Consider the following 20448-nt stretch of genomic DNA (forward strand, 5'->3'; position numbering starts at 1 on the left):
TCTACAAAAACTTTCAGACTGCTGTTGCTCTGTTTTCAGGAGAGACTATTAGGCGTGATGTGTTTCTGCTCAGCTGGCTTCGGCCTCAATCCAGCACAAGGTGCATTCTTTCCAAACAGTTTTTGTTGTCATTCCATGTGAGCTGAAAGGTCGGTCTCTCCAGAGTGGGTGAGAAGCATTTGGACATGGTGTGAGGCTTTGTACTTTGAGTCTTGGTTTCACAGCTTGATTTCCACAGCCTGTTTGGCACATTTTTCCTCCTCATCCTTTCCTAATCCCTCCAAACTTTTCTGTTTCTCTGTTTCTTTTTCTTTGTCTTTTCTCGCCTGAATTTGTATCACTGCTCCCTGTTTTCATGACGGTGTGGTGACAAAGCCTGTAAGTGCATCATTTCTTGTCGTCACTGGTCTGGTCTGATTTTTTTTATTGAGTCACCCTGGATGATAGCCAAAAAAAACTTACATTTAATCTGTGCTCAGTGGCTGAACAACTGGGTAGTGACAACTGTTTACCAGTTACTAGAAATGTATTAAAGGACAAGGCTGTAGATATATTTTACATTTTTGTTATTATCAACAAATCCTGAAGAGACTAAAATGAAAAGACCAAAACCAACAATGTGTTTGTCCTCTTAATTCTTCCCTTCCCGGTCTGTAACTCTCAGCCCATTGGTTATTGCTGACGATGTACTGCCGATTTAATGAATACATACTTTTATTTTTAAGTATTAAGTGTTTTTAGCTGATTTATGTGGGACCAGTGCAACAGTGGGGCTCATTTATGTGTTTATAATTTCTGATGAGATTTGAGTTTTGATGGAGGAATAAAAGGAATATGCTTTATCAAAACTTGTTTGTAGGACAGTATCATTTCAGTGTTTTCAATAATATAGACAATAATAATAATAGCACCAGACTTCTCCTCTAAGGCTCAATTGTTTCAGGATCTTTTTATTAGAAGCAAAATCTGTGATTTTCACTTGTATTATATGTCCCTATCTTTCCAAAGGCTGCTGTTTTTTCGGCTACAAGATGAAACAATTTACAGTAAATAAAGTCCTCACTGGCTGATGAGAGCTGAGGAAATTCTTACACTAATAGAAAGTGACAACAAAAGTGGGGAGGAAATGCAAATGAGCTGCTACTGTAAGTATGTACCAAAGTAATTAAAGCTATTTAAAAAGAACAACGTTAAACTACAGTAGCTTCAGCAAGCGTTCACCCCACCGTGGTCTTTTACAGGTTTTAATCTTTCTACTAATCGCAGTGGACGTAATCAGTTTTTATTTTTACATTGACAAAAGAAAATGCTGCATTATGGAAAAGGTGAAAGACATATCCACAAAGATACAGAAAAACTGCCCATTAAGAGTTTATCGCCCTTATTGTGTTACACCTAAAGCACGACTTGTAATAGACATCCTGCAATGAAATTCTCTGTAACTGTACTTAAGGAGGATCTGTAGCGTGTGGATAACAGAAAAATGCTGGAAATATTCATGAAAATACATTTTTCTGTCACCCCGTGAGTGACACACTGCATAATTCATTCTGAGCAAATTAGGCTGCGTTGTATCATAGAAAAGAAAAAAAAATAGTCGGTCCCTTTTCAATCTGCGATGAGACGACGAATGCCAGCGTCTGTGCGAGAACGAGTGGAAGAGCGGAGGAGAGAAAGGAAAGAGGTGATAGAACGAGAAGGAGGAGGAAGGAGAGAGAGTGAGAATTAGAGATAATGAGTGAGAGGAAGCCAACTGCTTGTTACGTTGCACAATATTTCACATCAATTAGTGCTGAAAGTCATGTGTGGCTCTGAGTAAATAGGATGTCCTTGTTTTGAGGCCGTTTCCTCCCCATTACGCCTCTCAAGGAGATTAAAACCAACCTTGTGTCATTGTCGTCTCCCCAGAGTACGGTTGCAAATAGAACATAAGATGTTCTCACTGGAGTGTCTCCTGCTCAATCTGGTTTACAGTACGCTGCATGTACGCACAGGCTACTCCAGCCCACAGCCGTGCTTTGGCTTTTTCTTGACAGTAAATATAGGTGGAGGTGTGTTTGACACAATGCATTCTGTTTCAGTTCCCATGCAGCAGTTTCACTAAAACATTGTTTTTCCCATATGCCTAACATTTCCTTTCCACGGCTGGGCCGGCGTTCTGATCTGACTCGGTGTGTCCATTATTATGATATAGAGCCTCTCTGTTTATAACGAAACAGAGGCCCTGAGTGGATCATTAGTAAACAGACCGAATTTCTCACAGAGTTGAATAAAAAAGTGTAGAGAAACAGAAAATATAGTTCATCAATAATTCAACTAGGGAGAACATTATAAATAGTTCATGCAGTGTGGAGCAGGGAGAGTGCTGCGTTTGATTCATCATGTCACATAAGGTCAGTGTGTGCTGATGCCCGTGTGCATGTTGCGTGCATGTGTATGAGCAGAGAAATGTATACGTGCAGGTGCATGGTAGTTTTACTGCGGGACAGCGTCCGTTTGTATGAGGCGGAGTATCAGGAGCAGGTTGTATAGTTGGTGTTAGAATCCAATATGATTTATTAAGGTATCAAATTCTGTACTGAAACTCACAACAAGTCTACTTACTCTTTCAGAACATATATTTGGTGTCTTGTATCAAATATATTAACTGTTTTATTCCAACATTAAAACTTCCCTTTTCAGCCTAAAATCTATTTTTTTTTACTTCTTAATAAGACTCTCTCTCATCCTCTTGAATATTAAGGGGGATCAGACAAACTCGCGTTTAACATTAATTTATCCTGGTGATGTGTCAGCAAGGTAAAGTTTAGCTGTAGCCAGAGACCACACAGAGCTGAAATAAGATCAGTATACAGTAACTTTACATTGACATATTTACATTTACCTGCTCATCATGTCACCTTTACCAGTATGCATTCATTGTATATGATGAATCCATAGTCATCCACACACACACACACACACACACACCCACACACACACACACGCACACACACAAAGGCGCTCTCTCACAGTCTCATTCTGTAATACGCTCGGCTTTGACAAAGCAATTACAGTCAGAGAGTGTGCAAAGAGTAACCTTTTAACAGTCTGTAACACCGTCTGCAGTAGCTATATATTGGCTCAGTTGTATGTGCCCAGTAAACTGTGTGGTTAGCACACGATGAAATGTTGATAATGAGAAATTGCAGATAGACCGTGTAGCGTGAAATTTAGCCTTTAAAAACTTTGTTTGATTTTCAAACATTTCTTTGTGCAAATGGAGCTTACTGTTGACTCAGTTGAAGAATTACTTACATCCAACAGCCACCGAGAGCTAAACACAGATTAAATCCATATCTTGAATTAATCAAAGTCTTGGTGGAAGCTCTACTTTTCCATTCACGGCTGCAATTTGCTTGAGACCGCAGTGCCCTTGAAGACGCACCAGGCGCTCAGTGAACATATGTAGAACATGTAGTATTTGCTTACGTGTCACAGCTCTGCAGGAACACAGTTTGCCGCTCTCACACCGCAGTATAGATGAACATGTCATTCTCATTCTCAAACATACTGGAAGTGCTTTCTGAAGGTTGGCACCAGCCTGCGTCTCCCTTTCGGAGTCCCATCCAAAGCCAGATGGCTGCCGGCATCATGCATCCAAGCCTGCCATGCTCAGCCTGGCTGCTCCCAAAGTGATGATGGTACACCATCACAGATTCAAACCCCCCCACCCGGCCTCAATCAGCTGCTTGCTGCCTTTTAATACTTCAGTATTCCTTTGTGCTGCGTGTACTGCTTGTGGAGGTCCAGTGCACGTATATTACAAGAATTCAGATTCAGACGCCCACATGCCAATTAAACATGCTGCACACACCAAAATACATGTATTCACGCCCACTGAAGCACAATACTGAGAACTAACAGATTTCACACTGTTGATCTTGAGTAATAATATAGCAAAGTATGCAATATTTGTCAGTTTGTTTAACAATGATTGTGAATACAGACACTAAATGGTTTTATTTGTAGTTAGAATATTACCAAGAACAACAGCAGTATATTACTATACTCAAATATAAATAACTGAGTTAATAAATAAAATAATATTATTATTACCCATAACTACAACTTATTGTGATTTTAGTTATTTCAATCTATTTATTGAACTATGCTACTGACTCCTTTTTAAAAAATCCTAACGTTAGCGTCTGATACCTTTTTAAACATTTTCCAGCTCTGTAAACCCACATACACACTCAGTCAGCCCTCCTCCTGTCTACACGCCTTAGTTGGAGGCTGCTTGCTGTTGACACATTGATTGAATTGGCAATTACTTCTGGTTGAATCGCTCGCAGTTGACATTGCAACACGGGTACTCAGTCCTCTTGATTCAGTCTACGCTCTGTTGATTTAGCAGCAACAGCAAGGTGAACATCTTAAAACCTTTGCACATAAAACCAGAGTATTTATAAGACACAGGTGACACAGACAAACAAAAAGAGACAGAGGCAGTGAGATGGATGTGTTTCTGTGTGTATGGGGTGTGTGTGTGTGTGTGTGGGGGGGGGGGGGGGGGGGGTCGTAGAAGGAGCTAATAGTTGAGAGTGTTTGTAATCCGTGTTGAGGGAGTGTAGTGATCCCCTTGAGTACGATGCTTAACCCCGACACACCATTGTAAAGATCCACCCACACAAATAAGTGCCATTTGAGAATAGTAAGCCTTGTTGGCTGATTACACTGAGACAAAGCCCATTATGACTTGATTTTAGGGTTGAAGAGACTGTAATGGTGAAACCAAGGTTTTTTCCACTGAACGCCTGTATTTTAAAAGAGGCGGCACATGTTCAGTTTGAATAACATGAAGCGAGTTCACCCCAAAACCCCTTGTGCCACAGTGACAACATGCAGTGTGTGTGACTGTGCTGCGGTAGACACGGAGACAGGAAGATGATGTGACGTACAGCAATGTCTGCTTCCTGTTGAGATTATGTGGCGCCCAGCACAGATGGCTCGCTGGTTCGGAGGCTTAAATGCCACTCACTCTCATCTGTGGGACCTTTGTGTTTGGCAGCAGGCTCTGGGCTCTGTCTGAGATGGAGTCGCATGCACTTTGTTTAAACTCCTGTATATCACAGACCTGCTGAGAGATCCAGGACAAAGCTCCCACAACTGCCTCTATATTCCGGCGCTATCTGTTGTGCTTTTTAAGATTCCTGAGATGTTGCACTGTGATTCCTGATTCTAAACGTGGGACTGACAGGAAATAGAAAAAGGGTGACAGGAGAATCGTGATTGACTAGCACCATTTGGCACTGGGATTGCATTGTATGTGCCTTATTCTGCTAAGCGCCTGTGCACCACAAGTGTTCATTTTTCACGAGATGTCTTTGAGGTCAACCTCGACCTGTTCCCGAGCCCTGCCTGCACCGGCAGCCGTATCAGCTCTTTTGATGAATGACTATCTAGGAGCACAGTGACCATAATGAACTTGAATTACCCCTCCAGTTCTTTTCTGTGGCTCTTTTCTTCAAATGCCCTTCCTCTCCTACCTTGTGAGTGACTGTGCTTTGAAGCCTACAAGGGACCTCAGCATTGGCTTAATCACCTCTTCAGAACTCATCATCTTCAAGGCCTGGTGGCTATGCTAACGAGCTTTAGCGACGCTCCAAGGGCTCCTGGCAGTGCTGTGTCTATCCTCGGTGTCAGAGGCACAGAGGTGGGCCGGAGCAGTCCTCCCGCCCCGGCTACTGGGCCCTCCTGTCTCAACGCATCACTTCACCAGCCTCATCGGTGCTCCTGCTCTCTCCTCCCCGCAGCACCTCGGGCATGCGAGTGCTCCCTAATGCTGGCATTAGGAAAGAAGGAGGGGGTCAGTTGAGTGAGCGCTTTGCTGAGAGGCTGCAACTTCTAAAAGGCTGGCGACACAAATGTGAGATTACGGAACGGAGACGTGTAGTCGTGTGTCAGGGGAATGAAAATACACAGCCAGACAGAGGGAGCGCTATAATGAAAGGGAGCAGGAGATTGAGAGACAAAATGAAAGAGATAAAGCTCACTGATCGCTCAGATATTACATTTAACCCCTTGCTAATCTTCTCAGTGCTGCAGCTGTCGGGCAGCAGTGGAGATGACCGGATCAGCTGTGAGGGTCTGGGCTGCTGCTGTGAGCAGCGGGCTTACAACTATATTAACAATAGCAAAAGCAGCACGAGGATCATTACACTTGGCCAGAGAAAAGGTCCTCCCACTGCTTTGATTAGTGAAGACACTGAGGCTCCAGTGCAGTTTGCTGCTGGGGGCGTGACACAACAACCAGGGGAAGGGTAATAGTGCTTAATGGCTTGGTCACTGTCGTTTTGTTGTAAACACCTCACCTCACAAACCAACACATACAGGGTTGTTTTTCGTCTCAAATGTATAGATGTTTAAAAGCTGTGTTAGGGAACCTTGTGCTTTTTATACAATATTGTACAAAAATATGCAGCAGTGTTGTCTGATACTTTACTTCATGCACTTTTAACTTTGAAATATCTCCTGGGAACCACTCACTATGTGCCACCTTTTTCTTCCTTACGTACATTAACAACAACAAGACAAAGTATGAGACAAGTCCAAAAGTGACAGTCTGCTTATCCATAATTTTGCATTTTGCTGGCCTTGATGACCTATTTTCTTAATCAGCGACTGTGAGCAACGAGGTTCTACATGATCATAGTTTTTTTATGCCAAAGTAATAATAGTTTGGTTATTGCGCATTAGAGATTTATATATTTTTTGCCTTCTTACTGACGTTCTGTATGTGACCACAATCTTGTGACTGTTGTCGTCTTTAACTGACATTTTGTACAGTGGATTATGTCACTCCATTTTAGGACTTTACAACTTACTTCTCTTCTACAGTCAGTCCCACTCAAAGGATGCTGAAGCCCTTGTTTCCTTACAGACTTGCTCACCAACTTAAAACCTGTATGTAACTCCAAAATGAACACGTCTGAAAGACGGGTGCAGCATTAGCAGACATCATTTTAGCTGGACTCATTCCAGTAGAGGAATCACCTGACTAGGCGCTAGTGATAGGTTGCAGCTTGAGTAACTTGTTTAAAAGATAAATGTGAGATACATGAATTGTATTTGCTTGGCTGATGGCTGCAGAATCGCCTGGCAGGGTATTAGAAACTCATCTAAAATGAAACAGGGCCGAGGAGACAGCCTGATTAACTTGTCCTGGGGACAGGCATATGTGACGAGACACATGACTTGTTTGGGCTCGGCTGCCAACCACAGTGTAAAATAGGTTTGTTTGGCTGCAGCTTGATTAACATTTAGGAAAACAGATGTGATTAGAGGTTTGACTGTTGTTTTGCCACTGCCTTTATTCTGTTTTTGCCTCGGAGGAGTTTTGCAAAAAGCACATCTGACTGTTGAGTTTTCCTGTGTTGCCAAAGGAGTATGCAAATTACCCATCCTCTGTATGATGCTGCAGACAAACTATTATGTTGTGTGTGTGTGTGTGTGTGTGTGTGTGTGTGTGTGTGTGTGTGTGTGTGTGTGTGTGTACATCTGACTTAATCTCAATCAGCCACATTGGCATTCTGTGTCTTATTATCTTGCTGACGTTAAGCGTGTTTGCTGATTAAAGACGGGGGAGAACAGTGAAAGAGTCGGGACGTATGAGGCCGGTGTAGGTGTGGCACGGTGAAAATAAGCCACATCAATGACTTCTTATTATCCTGACTGCATTAGACAGCTTGACAACAGAGGAAGGTGCATTCACCAAACTGAGCTGAGCTGTGTGCTGCCGCTCTTGGTGCTTTTTTAACAAGATTGCAGAGGGATAAACACTGCAATTCATCTTGAATATTCTCAGGGCAAATTAGCAGAGCTGGGCTAAAAGGCTTTCCAAAAAAATAAAAAAAAACGAAGGAAACTGTCAAATACCATCCTCTGCCTTCAGAACAGCTCCAGCCGTCCTTTGAATGCTTTCTTACAAGTCCTGAAGTGTGTGAAGTGGGATATTGGATTGTTCTTGTCCTCTAGGAAAGATTTCACTTCTTTGAGGGATGAAGGAGGTGGATCCACAGAACCTCCCTAAAGATTCAGTTATATTTAGACATGGTGGAGGCGATGGATTAGGGTTATTATTTGCCATGTTTAGTAGCTTAGTGCCTCACATATGATGGCGGTTTGGTAAAAGTATTTTTTTTATGGATTGAACAACTCTTGCGTTGTTTCAAAGTGCTATGCAGGTTGTTTCTAAAATGAAATATTTTACGTAACAGTCATTTTATTCAGGATTTAGTAACTTCATTTCAGTTTATTTAGTATTTTTAAGTCATCTGTCTTGTTCTTGGTCTGTAACATATTGCTGTTGCTGCCAGAACACTCTTGATCAAAGGGACTTTCAAATTGCGTTTAAGGTTGTACATTTTACCACATATACTGTATGATTCTTGCAGATTGTTTTTCCTACGGAGATGGCTGCTGATAGCTTTACAGATCCAGAACTCAAACAAACAATGTGCTTCATTTGCATCATGTAGCCTCCTCTGAGTGTTCCTGTCCAGGTGGAGCAGAAATGGTAGAAAGCTGAAAATATCATCCACCAGTCTGTGTCTCTGTCAGACTCCCTCCAAAATGAAGATGTGTGGTTGGAAACATGCTTTCAGATAAAATGACTTTGTGGGTTAACTTGGATGTCTGCGTCTTATTTATGTATCGAGATCCCTCTACTGAGGCAGGACACTGAGACTGATGCTGGGCCAAAAGAGAGCACCTGTTGCCCCCGTTGATACGAATAGATACAGACAGACTGCGTAAATGAAGAGCAGAAAGCATGACCTGACACTGTGCTACCCCACCCCCCGGAGGGACAGAAGAGACATACTTAATGGCAGATGACACACTGTTGTCCTGCAGCAACACGCTGTAAAAAGTTATTTCACATGAAGACTGACACTGTTTTGGAAAAGTCTTCTACTGTAAACACTTTGATAATGTGCCTAATTGTTCACATTAGTCACGTAATAATCAAGCAAGGGATAGGGTTAGCTTTTAAGATCTGCTTGTCTAATCATTTTCCTTTCCTTTCCATTTTTTAAAAATGAGTTCACATATGTATCTTTTTTTAGCCATACTATCAGCATCACACAATACATGAGAATGTCAGTTGGTCAATCGATCTACCACTTTGGTCAGTGTGCGAAGTACCATGGTGGCGATCCACCCAAACTGGTGCTCCAGGGTTGTGCTGAAGTCTCACCAAGGCTCAATACGCAATAGGCCTACAAGATTTCACTGATGTAAGTGAAGGCACTCAACTAGGCTACATGCTTTTGTAGGTTTTCTAAACTACACAACATTTCAATAGCGGGTATTCAACGGCAATAGAAACAACAATATGTTTCTGTATTCATATTAATGAATAAATGTTTGGCAATTTGAATCATTAATAGTGCTGGACATAGAGAGCGTTTAAAAGACGATTTCAAGTGACAAATTAATTTTGGAGGATTTTTCCAGGGACCCTCAAAAGTTTTGCTGTTGAGGCTTTCAGGGAGTGTCAAGTGTCAATCAAGACCCCCTGTATTTCGCACACTGACTGATATGACATTTTGCACAGACATCTATGGTTCCCAGTGGATGGATTGTTATTGCTTTAGTGATCCCTTAAAAGTGCTTGATTCCACATTCAGAGCATATCTTTGATTGAGGGATTGCCTCCACACGGCTCTCAACATGGCGACGGCTGAGCCGGCGGATAGCAGCAATGCAAACAATGGCAACATTGCTGACAGAGCTAAAAGTGTTTACCTGAGTCGGACGCCGTGGGTCGGGACGTTGAGGGGGTCGGTAACCGCCGTATGAGCGCAGCGCAGTGCAGAGCGGCGTCGATTAGCCAGCCAGTTGGACACACACAATGGGACTCACATGCACTAAAATGCACGTGCGCCTGGAACAGGCACATAAACAAAGCACAGAGAATAATATTATTCTAATGAAATAAACTCAGGGACTACTCCTACAAATATAAAATGGACTTGTCTACCTGCAGGCTGGCCTATCAAACATGCCACACCCTGAGGAGAAGAAGAAGTATTTATTCAGGACAGTGTAGTATGGAAATACTCTATATCTGGCCCTGCAAAACTCATTGAGATGACCATCTACTGTATGTTGTCTTCATTTTGAACACACTGCGGGGAACTGTATGAGTGACCGTGACTGTAGTTGAGTCCTGCTTCCTCCATGGATGATCCTTCATTTCCTCTCTAATCCACAGGCCTGACCACGTGTCGCCATTGAAGGAGTCCCAGGGGATTGACCTATATACCTGCTGACTCTTTCTGACCTGTCACAGCCGTGTGGCGGAGTGACACGGCCCGGCACACTACTGTGACATGTGCTCGCTACACACTTCGCACTGCGCACCACTGTTTATTCAGACTGTGCATAATGGAAATGGATACGATGGTTTAAAGGGCTACGATAGGGCTTTGCTCTGCTGATCTTTGATTCTTATTGTGAACATCACTGCAGTGAAACAGGATTGTGAGTATGGTTATTTGTAGTGATTCATTTTATTTTGATTGAATGTAACCTTTGACTGTGACTGCCCAAACTTTACATTCAGTGTGTTTAGGTGTTCCTATGCTCCGTTACTGGTATTAAACGTGAGAGTGTGTGTGTGTGTCTACGTGTGTGGGCACCAAACTGTGCGTGACATATTTCCTCACTCACCCCATTCATACCTGCTTGGCAGCGCGCCCCTGTGCACTTTGTAGTTAATAATTCACACTGACCCTCTGCTCCCCCGACCTTCACTTGTTACAAATTAATTATGACCTCCTCTGTCGTACGCCTCATTAATCTCTGTGAGAGACAGAACGTGAAGGATGTTTTCTGATGATTTTTCTGATGATTTCTGCCTTTTGTTGTTACACTGCTATCCTTTTTTATTTCAGTTCTTTGTTCTATACTTTGAAGGTTGACGCGGCCAGCGCATTTGTTATGCACCGTCAAAGAAATCTTCCATTCAGGTAATGACCGAAGCTGTTTTGATGGGAAAGACGTGAAAGCTACTGTTGAATTATTTTTGGTTGAATTGTCTAAGAAGTAGGATGGACAAAGTTTGACAGCTGGAAGTCAAACTTTGAGGGAGAGGATAACACATGATGCGTTACAAATGTTTTGTATCGCCATGCATTCCTGTCATGCTTCCATTTGCTCATTTTCCTCGCAGATGGTTGGTAGCAGTCTTCCGAAACATTGCCTCAGTTTTACATTTGCGATCTCGATTGAAATAACTATTGAAAACAGCTGTTTACTGGGAATTGATCTTACTTTCCTTTCTGGCCACCTACATATTATATACCTCTTTGAGGTTGTGACATGTGGTCAATGTCAGCTGACATTTCTTGCTCACAGCTTGTGGTCAGGTTCCTGGGAGAGACACCATGCGGGGGACACACTCTTGCTGTGAGTTGACTGACAGTGAGAGGTGGAATACTGAGGTTGTGTATAGGCTACACAAAGTATGTCTGCTTGCACATGTGTTTGCACACTTTGCTGATCGGCCTATCAAAATATTCCTGTGTGTGTGTGTGTGTCAGAAGTAAAGTGGGACAGCGGAGGAGTGACTGTCCCCACACCAATAGTGCAGGGAATAAGAGCTGAGATGGTATTACAGTAAAACGGTTGGTGTTAAATATGCAGCCCACTCCATGTGCAATATTTAGCAGGATGCTTGAATCTGACTCTGTGTTTGTTTTTCATGTTGTTGTGTGGGTGTGTATGCTCCCACGGGACTCCTTATCTCTCTATGAAATTCTGCGCTCTCTGGCTCCCTCCATGGGCAGGACGCTTTAAAGCTCTCCAACACATTCTTGCCTCACCAGCAGTTTGGCTCTGGTGCACGTTACTTTTGTGCATTTTGGCCTTTATTTCATGGTGACAACAAATTAAAAAATAGAGAAAGTTTGAAACTTTGATTTATGACCAGGATTGTGATTTGAAGAATGTGACCTTTTATTTTAGCCGCGTGGAGAAAAAGTTGTGACGTGCAGTATTTTTAAGGCAGATCACAGAGTCCACTTTGGGCATTCTTTATAGTTACCTCTCCCTGAAGAAAACATTTTCCAGCAGCCACCTCTTCTCTTATAAGCTCCTGCTATCAATAGAGAGACTGCATAGCTGCATTTTAGCTCGAAGAGGAGCCACCAATATGTTTAAAATGTATGGAAAGTAAATCAATCACTACTTCAGTATTAATAAAAATAAAGAAATTAAGACAAATGAAGTGCATAAGGACACACATTTTATTACCTGAAACAATACATGCACTGTTCTGTCGAGACAGTGCTAACATGTTTTAATGAAAACTAAATGTCCCTACTTATATGACAGTAGCAGACTGACAAAGTTAATGACCAACTGGTGAACACAAAGGATTATTTAGCAGCTAAGATCCACATATTTCCCTCAGGAGTTGGTGTTGGGCAAACCAGAGCTAAAAGGAGAGGGATTCACCAGATGGGCAAAAAATGACTCCAAATGAATAAACCATTTGCCATGTTAACTTTTATTTCTACTGCCCCCAAGTGGCCAAAAGAATAAACCAGTTATTGTGGGTTTAGGTTTGCAGTGTGATTTATGCTCCTGCAGCTGTGCCCATATGCATTCTGTGTGGGCTCCTCTTGAACATGTATGTACTTTCTTTTGATTTGGACCCATGTTATTCAAATCCTTTGTCAGACGGTCTTTGATTTATTTGATTCAATGATGTCCAATCAAACTTCTGTGGCGTCTGCAGTTCCTGCATGGCGCGTAGTCACATTTCTTTTCAGGAGGTTTGCGGTGCATCTCTGAAGGTCTCTGCGAACTCCTATTATAGAATCGTTAAATAATTTAGCTATGTTCATGGTCTAATACTTCTAGAAGTGTGTAATTGATTAATTGTCATGTCAGTTTTAAATCCTCTGTTGAGTCACACTCTGGAGGACCATCCTGCAGGGGGTTTGCATTTGTTCCCCCTTCCTTGTGCAAGTTCGCCTGAAGTATTCAGCAGATTTCTTTTTGTTCTTCAGAGTTGTGTTTTTTTACAACTTGAAGAACATATTTTATAGCCTGGAGTTCATCTTCTACCTTTGAGAGCTTGGTCTTCTTGCCTCATTACATTTGCCATTTTGCCTTCATTGGATCATTCCAAATTGAGAGAGACAGTAAAAATTGTTGGATTTTAATTCAGGATGATACATTCCTCAATCAAATCAAGCCCCATTTCAACACTTTGAATTTGTCATTTGCATACCTGCTCTTAGCTTTGCTTGTCATTAGGGGTTAGCAGTCGCAGGATAATTAATATACTTTCCATGCTGCATTACATCATTTGTTGAATTTATACCAAACCATACTTGTATGGACATGGACAGATGCACATGTACACATACTAGCACGCACATACTCAGGTTGCACACACATAAGTGATCAGGGCTGCAATGTCTCAGCAAGCTCCTCTGAGAGTGGGATCAATCTATGAGAATGGGATCAATCTCTCTGACCTTTTCCTTGTGGTAACCTGCAGTGTTCAATCCCTCATTATTTTGACAGTGAAAGGGCAGCTTCTCCAGCTGTGAGCTGACTGGAGCATCGCTACACTGCCAGTGTTCACACTATCATGTCTCTCATGGTAGATTCAGTTTCACTCACTAACTGCTCTCTCAACACTACTCTTGGTACCTTGTCTGTAACTGAAAAGGAAAAAAAACAACAGAATTCACATTTGCTAATGCGTCAAACACTTTTGTTTCAGCTGTGTTCAAACGTTGTGGACACCATGAGCTTAAGATCTTTTTCTGGGTACATAACATAATATTTACTGCAAGGATGTACAACTGTAACAAAATAAATAACAATGTTGTAGGCGCTCCACAAGGCATGCTCCTCCTAAGCTTAAATTATAAATGTCTAGATTTTGGGTTTTCAATGGAACTAAACTGTGGCCCTGAGAGCTCATCACTCTGCAGCTGAAGGAAACAAATGCAAATCTATGGGGGTATTATAGTAGCAATATTACAAATTTGTGTGAAACTATCTCAATCTCACCGTATACTCAGACTTGTGAATGTGTAAAATAATTTGCAAGGCTCAGTTCACTTTTACTGATTCTTTTACATACACAGATACACATATGCGGAATAACAGATGTAAACAACCAAATACAGATACGAGCTGCAAATAGTGACAACACAACAATATACAGAACACGTAAGCAAATAGAGGAAACACTTCCCGGTGGAACTAAAAACCAAAATACTCACCCTGGCACACAAATTTCTGCAATAATATCTCAATCATGCAACCAGAATGTTCAATCTGAAATCACTTTCAACACCATGTATGGGTAGTCAGCATTTCTCTTTTTGTTACTGTGTATATGATGTGTTTTCTTAATTTGCATGTGTTTTGTCAAGTTGTCAAGTGCACTGAGCTCTTAATTAGTCAGACACAGAATATATAAACAGTAGCTACAAACAGGAAGAAGATCCACGCACTCAAAATCTTAGAACAAGTAACAAGCTGAAGGCTACAGTGTAAAAAAAAATGTCTTTAAACTAGATCCTGAAAGCCACGTTGACTCATGTTGCATTGGAAAAGAGCTGACGGCAAATACTTTAGATGTAATTGATAGATTACAGTCAGTGTGTGGTTTTGTCAGCCGCATCTGAGTTACAGTTCAGAGCCGAAGTTAAATACACGCTCCACTGAGCACACAAGTCAACCTCCTGCCATTTAATGAGGTTACCAGCTCACTAACAAGATGATCTCACTAACAAACTGAGCCTGTTGCTAAAATACACACTTACAGTAGAACCCCCCACACACACACACATACAGTAACTCCCCCCAAAAAGTTTGAAGAAAAGCGAATGATAAAAACAAAACAAAAACTGTGTTTCAAAACTAATTATTTTCTGCTTGAACAACTAATTCCCCTTTCTATCTCTTTAGTTTTATCTGTGGTTTAATCTCTTTGTATTGAGCTGAGGTGCTTTTCTTCAGAGGGCCGTTAAAAAGTAGAAGATTGCCACAGTGAATTGGTTGCTCAGTTTTCAGAGTGCATTAAAGGCCTGTCTTTGAGGCGCAGAGGCTCAGTCTTTTTTACGGACCTGATTTTCTCCACACAGTGTGGGCAGAGGTGGGAAACACAGCCCACAATGCTCCCTGCTGTACAAGCTAAAGCACTCTACATGAATAATTTGCAACTCCCAGCTCCGGTTTGGCCTTGCTCCTCTCTCCCTTTCACCCACGCAGCGATGTTAGGCTGATTCAGGAGCAAAGAGTTTGGCTTTGCCAAAATGGCAGCAAGAAAGCTTCTCGGCGGAGGAAAGATCCTCATTATAGTATCTAATTTAGGTATTTAATTGATTTATGGACATGCTCAAAAAAGGGTTAAAGCAGATTTGATGTGGTTTTGAGGAAGTTGGAAATGAGTAGAGACTTTAGAGGCTGGTAGATTTATTGAGATTGGTTGATTATGTGATCGTATGCATGCATGTGTGCACACAGTACACACACACGGCATGTTCTCACCGTCTATATTGTCGCTTCAGTGGTTTTCTGTCGGCCCCATTGTGCACTAGCTGTCCACAAGCACACAGACGCTTGTCTCTGACATTTCTACACATTTTTTTTTTTTTTTACTTGTGAGAGAACCGGCACAGATGGCCAGTTCTGAGAGTACTGCACCTGTTTATATATAGCTTCTCAGTAGAGCACATGAGAGAGATGAAAACAAAGCAAGTCTGTCTGTTTGGCATGCCAATGCCTCCATCCATGCTTCGTGGTCTCCGTTGAGACCACAGATCCCTGTAGGATTTGGGCACGTTAAGAAAGATTTGATCCTGAATGAAAAAATAGCATCAATAAAAATAGCATCTTACACATAGATTGCAAATGTAGCCATTGTATCTTTATATATGTTTTATCACATTTGGTTCTGACGGTTCTTGTATTTAGGAACGTCTCTTTGTTAAATTAAGTTACTGTAAAGGTGATCATTGTGGTTTTTACTGCTTGAAAGGTTTTCAAACTGGCCAAGCGTTTGCCAGGCTCTTTTTTTAAATCTCCTTTTAGTCTAAAAAAGGTTGTAGCTGCCACCACTATTCCTTAGTTTGCTGCAGCGATGTCCTTAATGAAGCGCATGTTTTCACAGTATTCATGATTCAAATGGCATCATTTCTAAATGAGGGAGCTGCATAATTTAACACTCATGTTGCATAAGGGTCTAATTGAGTTATTATCAACAGAAGAACGACGTCTACCGGTACTAAAGCTGAATTAATCATCATTTTTACATTACACAGTAATCCAGAGAGGTTGAGCCTCTCACCACAGACAGCAGTTTTAGGTATTCCTGGTATCTGCAAGCTACCTGACCAGCACCACACAGCAGCTGGTGAAAAAGTCTCAACGTCTGACAAGCTACAGACCCAAGAGCTGCAACTCTTAGTACATTAATCAATTATCTGATTGTCCGAAAATGAATTGGAAACTATTATGATATACAGTAATTAAGGAATTTTTCAAGCACAAATGACAAACATTTGATGGTCTCAGCTTTTCAGGTTTGATTATTTGACAATGTTTGATGTACAATGAATCAATGAAGTAAGAAAGTAATGGCTCATTAAACGAGTGTGAAAATAATTGATAGCTGTGGCACTAAGACTTTATTCACGAGTTACTGGAAACCAAACCAGTGCTAAAAGTCTATTCAACACGGGGATTGTGTTTGTCAGTTGGCCAGAAGCACAAGTGGGATGATGATGTTGCTCTGTGTCTGCTGGTTGTGTAATTTGGCAATTTTTTGTATTTTGCATGCCAACCTAAAAAAGGCCTTGATATACGAGGGCTGGATGTCTCTCAGCTTGTTTAGATAACTGATGAATGTAGCTTTTAATTTGACCTGCAACAATAAGTCGAGTGGTCGGTTGATGGACAGAAAATGACTCAACAATGACAAGACATCAACAACAACAATACATAACCTTTGACTCTGAGAGCTTGTGATGCACATTTGACGCCATTTGTGGCCATTTGTAGACCAGAAAAGTGATCAGTAAATCATGAAAATGACCGTTAAATGGATCAATGATCGATGATGGAAACAATCGTCAGTTGCAGCTCTTTATTTTATACCTGTGTATGTACTGGGATATTGTCTTCAGTGATTCTCTGAAGATCATGAACATCATGAATTTTACTGTATTTATTTCTCTGTTTTGTTTGTCAATTTGCTTTTGATTGGTAGTCATCTATTTATTTAACCATCATCTTCACCACCACCTTCTTTCTTCTGTTCATCATCATCATCCTTAGCTCACCACCACTTTGTTCTTCTTCCTGTTTTTTTTTCACCCGCCTCCTCCTCATCCTCCTCTGCATCCTTTTCCATCCTCTTCTGTTACATTTTAGCTGTAGCTTTGTCTACCACCCACATCAGCTAGCGGTTAACCATTATTTGTAGATTTGTTTTACTGAAAAAATAGTAGAAGCGGCCTGTGATGGTTTGTACCCACCAGTGAGCCAAACAGTTTTTCTATACGAGTCCAGAGGACACACAAGTAGCCCTGAGAAGAACAAAATCAATCAATCTCACTCACAGAGCCTGATCAATTTCTCTGCACAGACTAAGTATGAAGCGACAAAGAAGACTTTATCTCTGGAGACTTGTCTGTCAAACGCAGGTCTCTGGGGTCTCTAGATTAAGATCCCTATCCGGCTGTTAGGATGTTTCTTGCTGACTAAATCATTGCCACTCTCTGTCTATCTCTCTTTTTCTAGCTTTAACAGCTTTTCTCAGTTATTTATATAATTCAGGCAGATAACTCTTTTTAAAAACTCTCCTCTGTCAGACATGTGACAGAAGTGAAAGAATCCCAATACATTTCAAAAGTACTGATTATATTTGATAATTGCAATGTGAGCAAAATCTAAGGGCATTTGAAAATAATTAATACTTCTTTGCAACCTTCTCTGGCATCTTGACTGTTAAAGTAAAGGTGTCCTCTGATACAGTCATTGAACACCTGCATTGTTTGTGTTTATTTGCTGTTTCAGGTCATGTTGTTGAATTCCATCTTCTCTATTAAGCTTTTGAGTATGACACCAAGGAATGATTTATTTGGCAGATGGTAATCGGCAATAGAGGTGTTTATGAGGTTATTTGTTTTGTTGTATGTGACACAAGAACGCTCCCTCTTCAGTCCTCGGGCACAAATGATTATCATAGAAACGGAGGGCTGCGCTACAAACATGGTGCCGCCGCCTCTCTTTTCAGCTTTCATAACCTGTAATATAACCATTTCTATCCATCAGGCAGTTTAATCGATCTGCTGCATTGACTTGAAATTGAATCTGTTTATTTTAATATTGATATTGATGGGTTTTGTTCTAGATTAGCATTGTCCGAATCTATAACTATTGCCATACAATCCTATACTCTTGCAGATTGAAGGTTTGCTGTGGCCTCCATAAAAGGTCTAATGACAGTTGCACTCCTCCAATCTATTAACAGACATGTTCATTTGTATTCACACAGCACTCTTCCTCTGTGTACCCTGTTTGAGAGTGCTTAATGTTGTCAAATGATTAAGTCTTCACCAAGAGATGAAAGGCCTTGTTTGGACAGGCTTCGAGTTGTTCAGACTCGCTATTGTCCTTGGCATTCCATGACCGTTTATAAAGCAAATTTTTAAGTAGCGAACACATTCATATTTCTGCACTCATCAATCATCATACAAAATAATGAAATAATGTGTTGACACAGTGTCAATATCAAAGTGAACGTCAATGTTGAGCACCCTTTGTGTATGTAGAAAGATTGTTTACCATTGAAATAGTTTCCCTTGGAATTCAGGTGACACTAAAAATACTCTTTTGCTGTTCTCTTTGTGCTTCTTTTTCAGAAGAAAGAATGGCTGTGCTTGAACTGCCAGACGCAGAGGGCTCTGTCAGGAAGCTTGGGAGATGTTGCAACTCCTATTGCACAGCCCTTGGGATCCCCCCGGCCACCTGCTACAGCCAATCAACAACCACCTCAGCAGAAAGGGCCAAATCAGCTTTTAGGGCCTAGACCCACAGGTCCTCAACAACAACAGAAACCAACGGGTCCCCAAGTAAGTGGCCCTGTCTCTCCTGTGAAACATGCTGGGCCTGCCCCTCATACCAAGGGGCCCAGCCAAGCTTCCCCTCAAAACAAGGGCTCTGCCCAACCTGTTCCTCAGCCTAAGGGTTCAACTCAACCACCTTCCCAAACTAAGGGTCCATCACAACCCTCAGCTCAGAGTAAGGGACCTCAAAGTAAAGGTCCTAATCAATCACATGCTCAGAGTAAGGGCCCTGTTCAGTCTTCTAACCAAATGAAGGGCCAGTGTCAGGCCAAAGGGCCCACTCAGACAAAGGGATCTGCTCAGCCCTCTGCTCAGACAAAGGGATCTGCTCAGCCCTCTGCTCAGACTAAGGGCCCTTCTCATCCTTCTGGTGCCAAGGCCACCGCTGGTAAAACCACACCGAACCATGTCAAGGCCTCTCCCACCCCATCAAAAACAGCACCTACTCAGTCTAAACCCACAGGTAACAACCAGACCCGCAAGCAGCCGCAGTGCCAGGAGAAGACTAAAGTCACATCTAAATCTCTAAAAGAAGACGTCAAGGCCTCACCAAAGAAGACACTGTCAGAGACTATCACTTCACCAAAAGACATGAAGATAGCTGAAGATACACAGAAGTCAAGACACCATGAAGTGAGCTACCTGCAACTTCTTCGCCTTCACGTGTTACTCTTGATTCACCATTTTTATTTTATGTTTTTGCTCCATTCAAATAATTGTAACCATTTCTCAGAAACATTTTCATTAAATCATCATCCTTTTAATCATTCATTCCACATCACTATTGGGGCCATCGGTTTTTTAAATATTTGTTCTCATAATTATGATTTTTGTAGTTAACATGTTTGTTTTCTATTTTTTTGGTTGCACTTCTTTTTCTTCTCCTTACTCATCAGTTCCATCATTCCATTGTCATCATTCACTCTGAAGGTAGTTAGTAGTAGTTATCATGAAATGTACTATTGTCACTAATGTCACTGTTATCACATCATCATCACCATCACCATCATTAATGTCACCATCTTAACCTTTAGCATCATCATCACCATCATCATCCTTATCATCATCATCATCGTCATCATTATCACCATTTTCATGCTTAGCATCATCCTCCTCATCATCACCACCATTTTTATCCTTATCATCGTCATCATAATCATCATCATTTTCTCAGTGGCCATTCCTCCGTCTGGTTTTGTACACTTTAATTTATTTGTATCAAACGCAAGCTTTTTGTTTACTGTGAAACTTTGTGATGATATTTTAAGCATTCTAAGCATGTTCGTTATTCTTCAAC

The 20448-nt window shown here is 41.4% G+C and overlaps 1 protein-coding gene across 1 annotated transcript in view; it reads left to right on the plus strand.

Annotated features, from left to right (window-relative positions):
- bsnb (bassoon (presynaptic cytomatrix protein) b) overlaps window positions 1-20448 on the plus strand; it is a gene marked incomplete at both ends in the record, with an annotated part of 54435 nt that overhangs the window by 20556 nt on the left and 13431 nt on the right. The window contains one exon of the mRNA XM_079184249.1: window positions 18948-19784. Coding sequence (XP_079040375.1) covers window positions 18948-19784 — 837 coding nt within the window. The remainder of the gene's footprint in view (window positions 1-18947; window positions 19785-20448) is intronic.

This window comes from Pholis gunnellus (genome assembly GCF_910591455.1).
Source record: "Pholis gunnellus genome assembly, chromosome: 3".
NCBI classification, from domain to species: domain Eukaryota; kingdom Metazoa; phylum Chordata; class Actinopteri; order Perciformes; family Pholidae; genus Pholis; species Pholis gunnellus.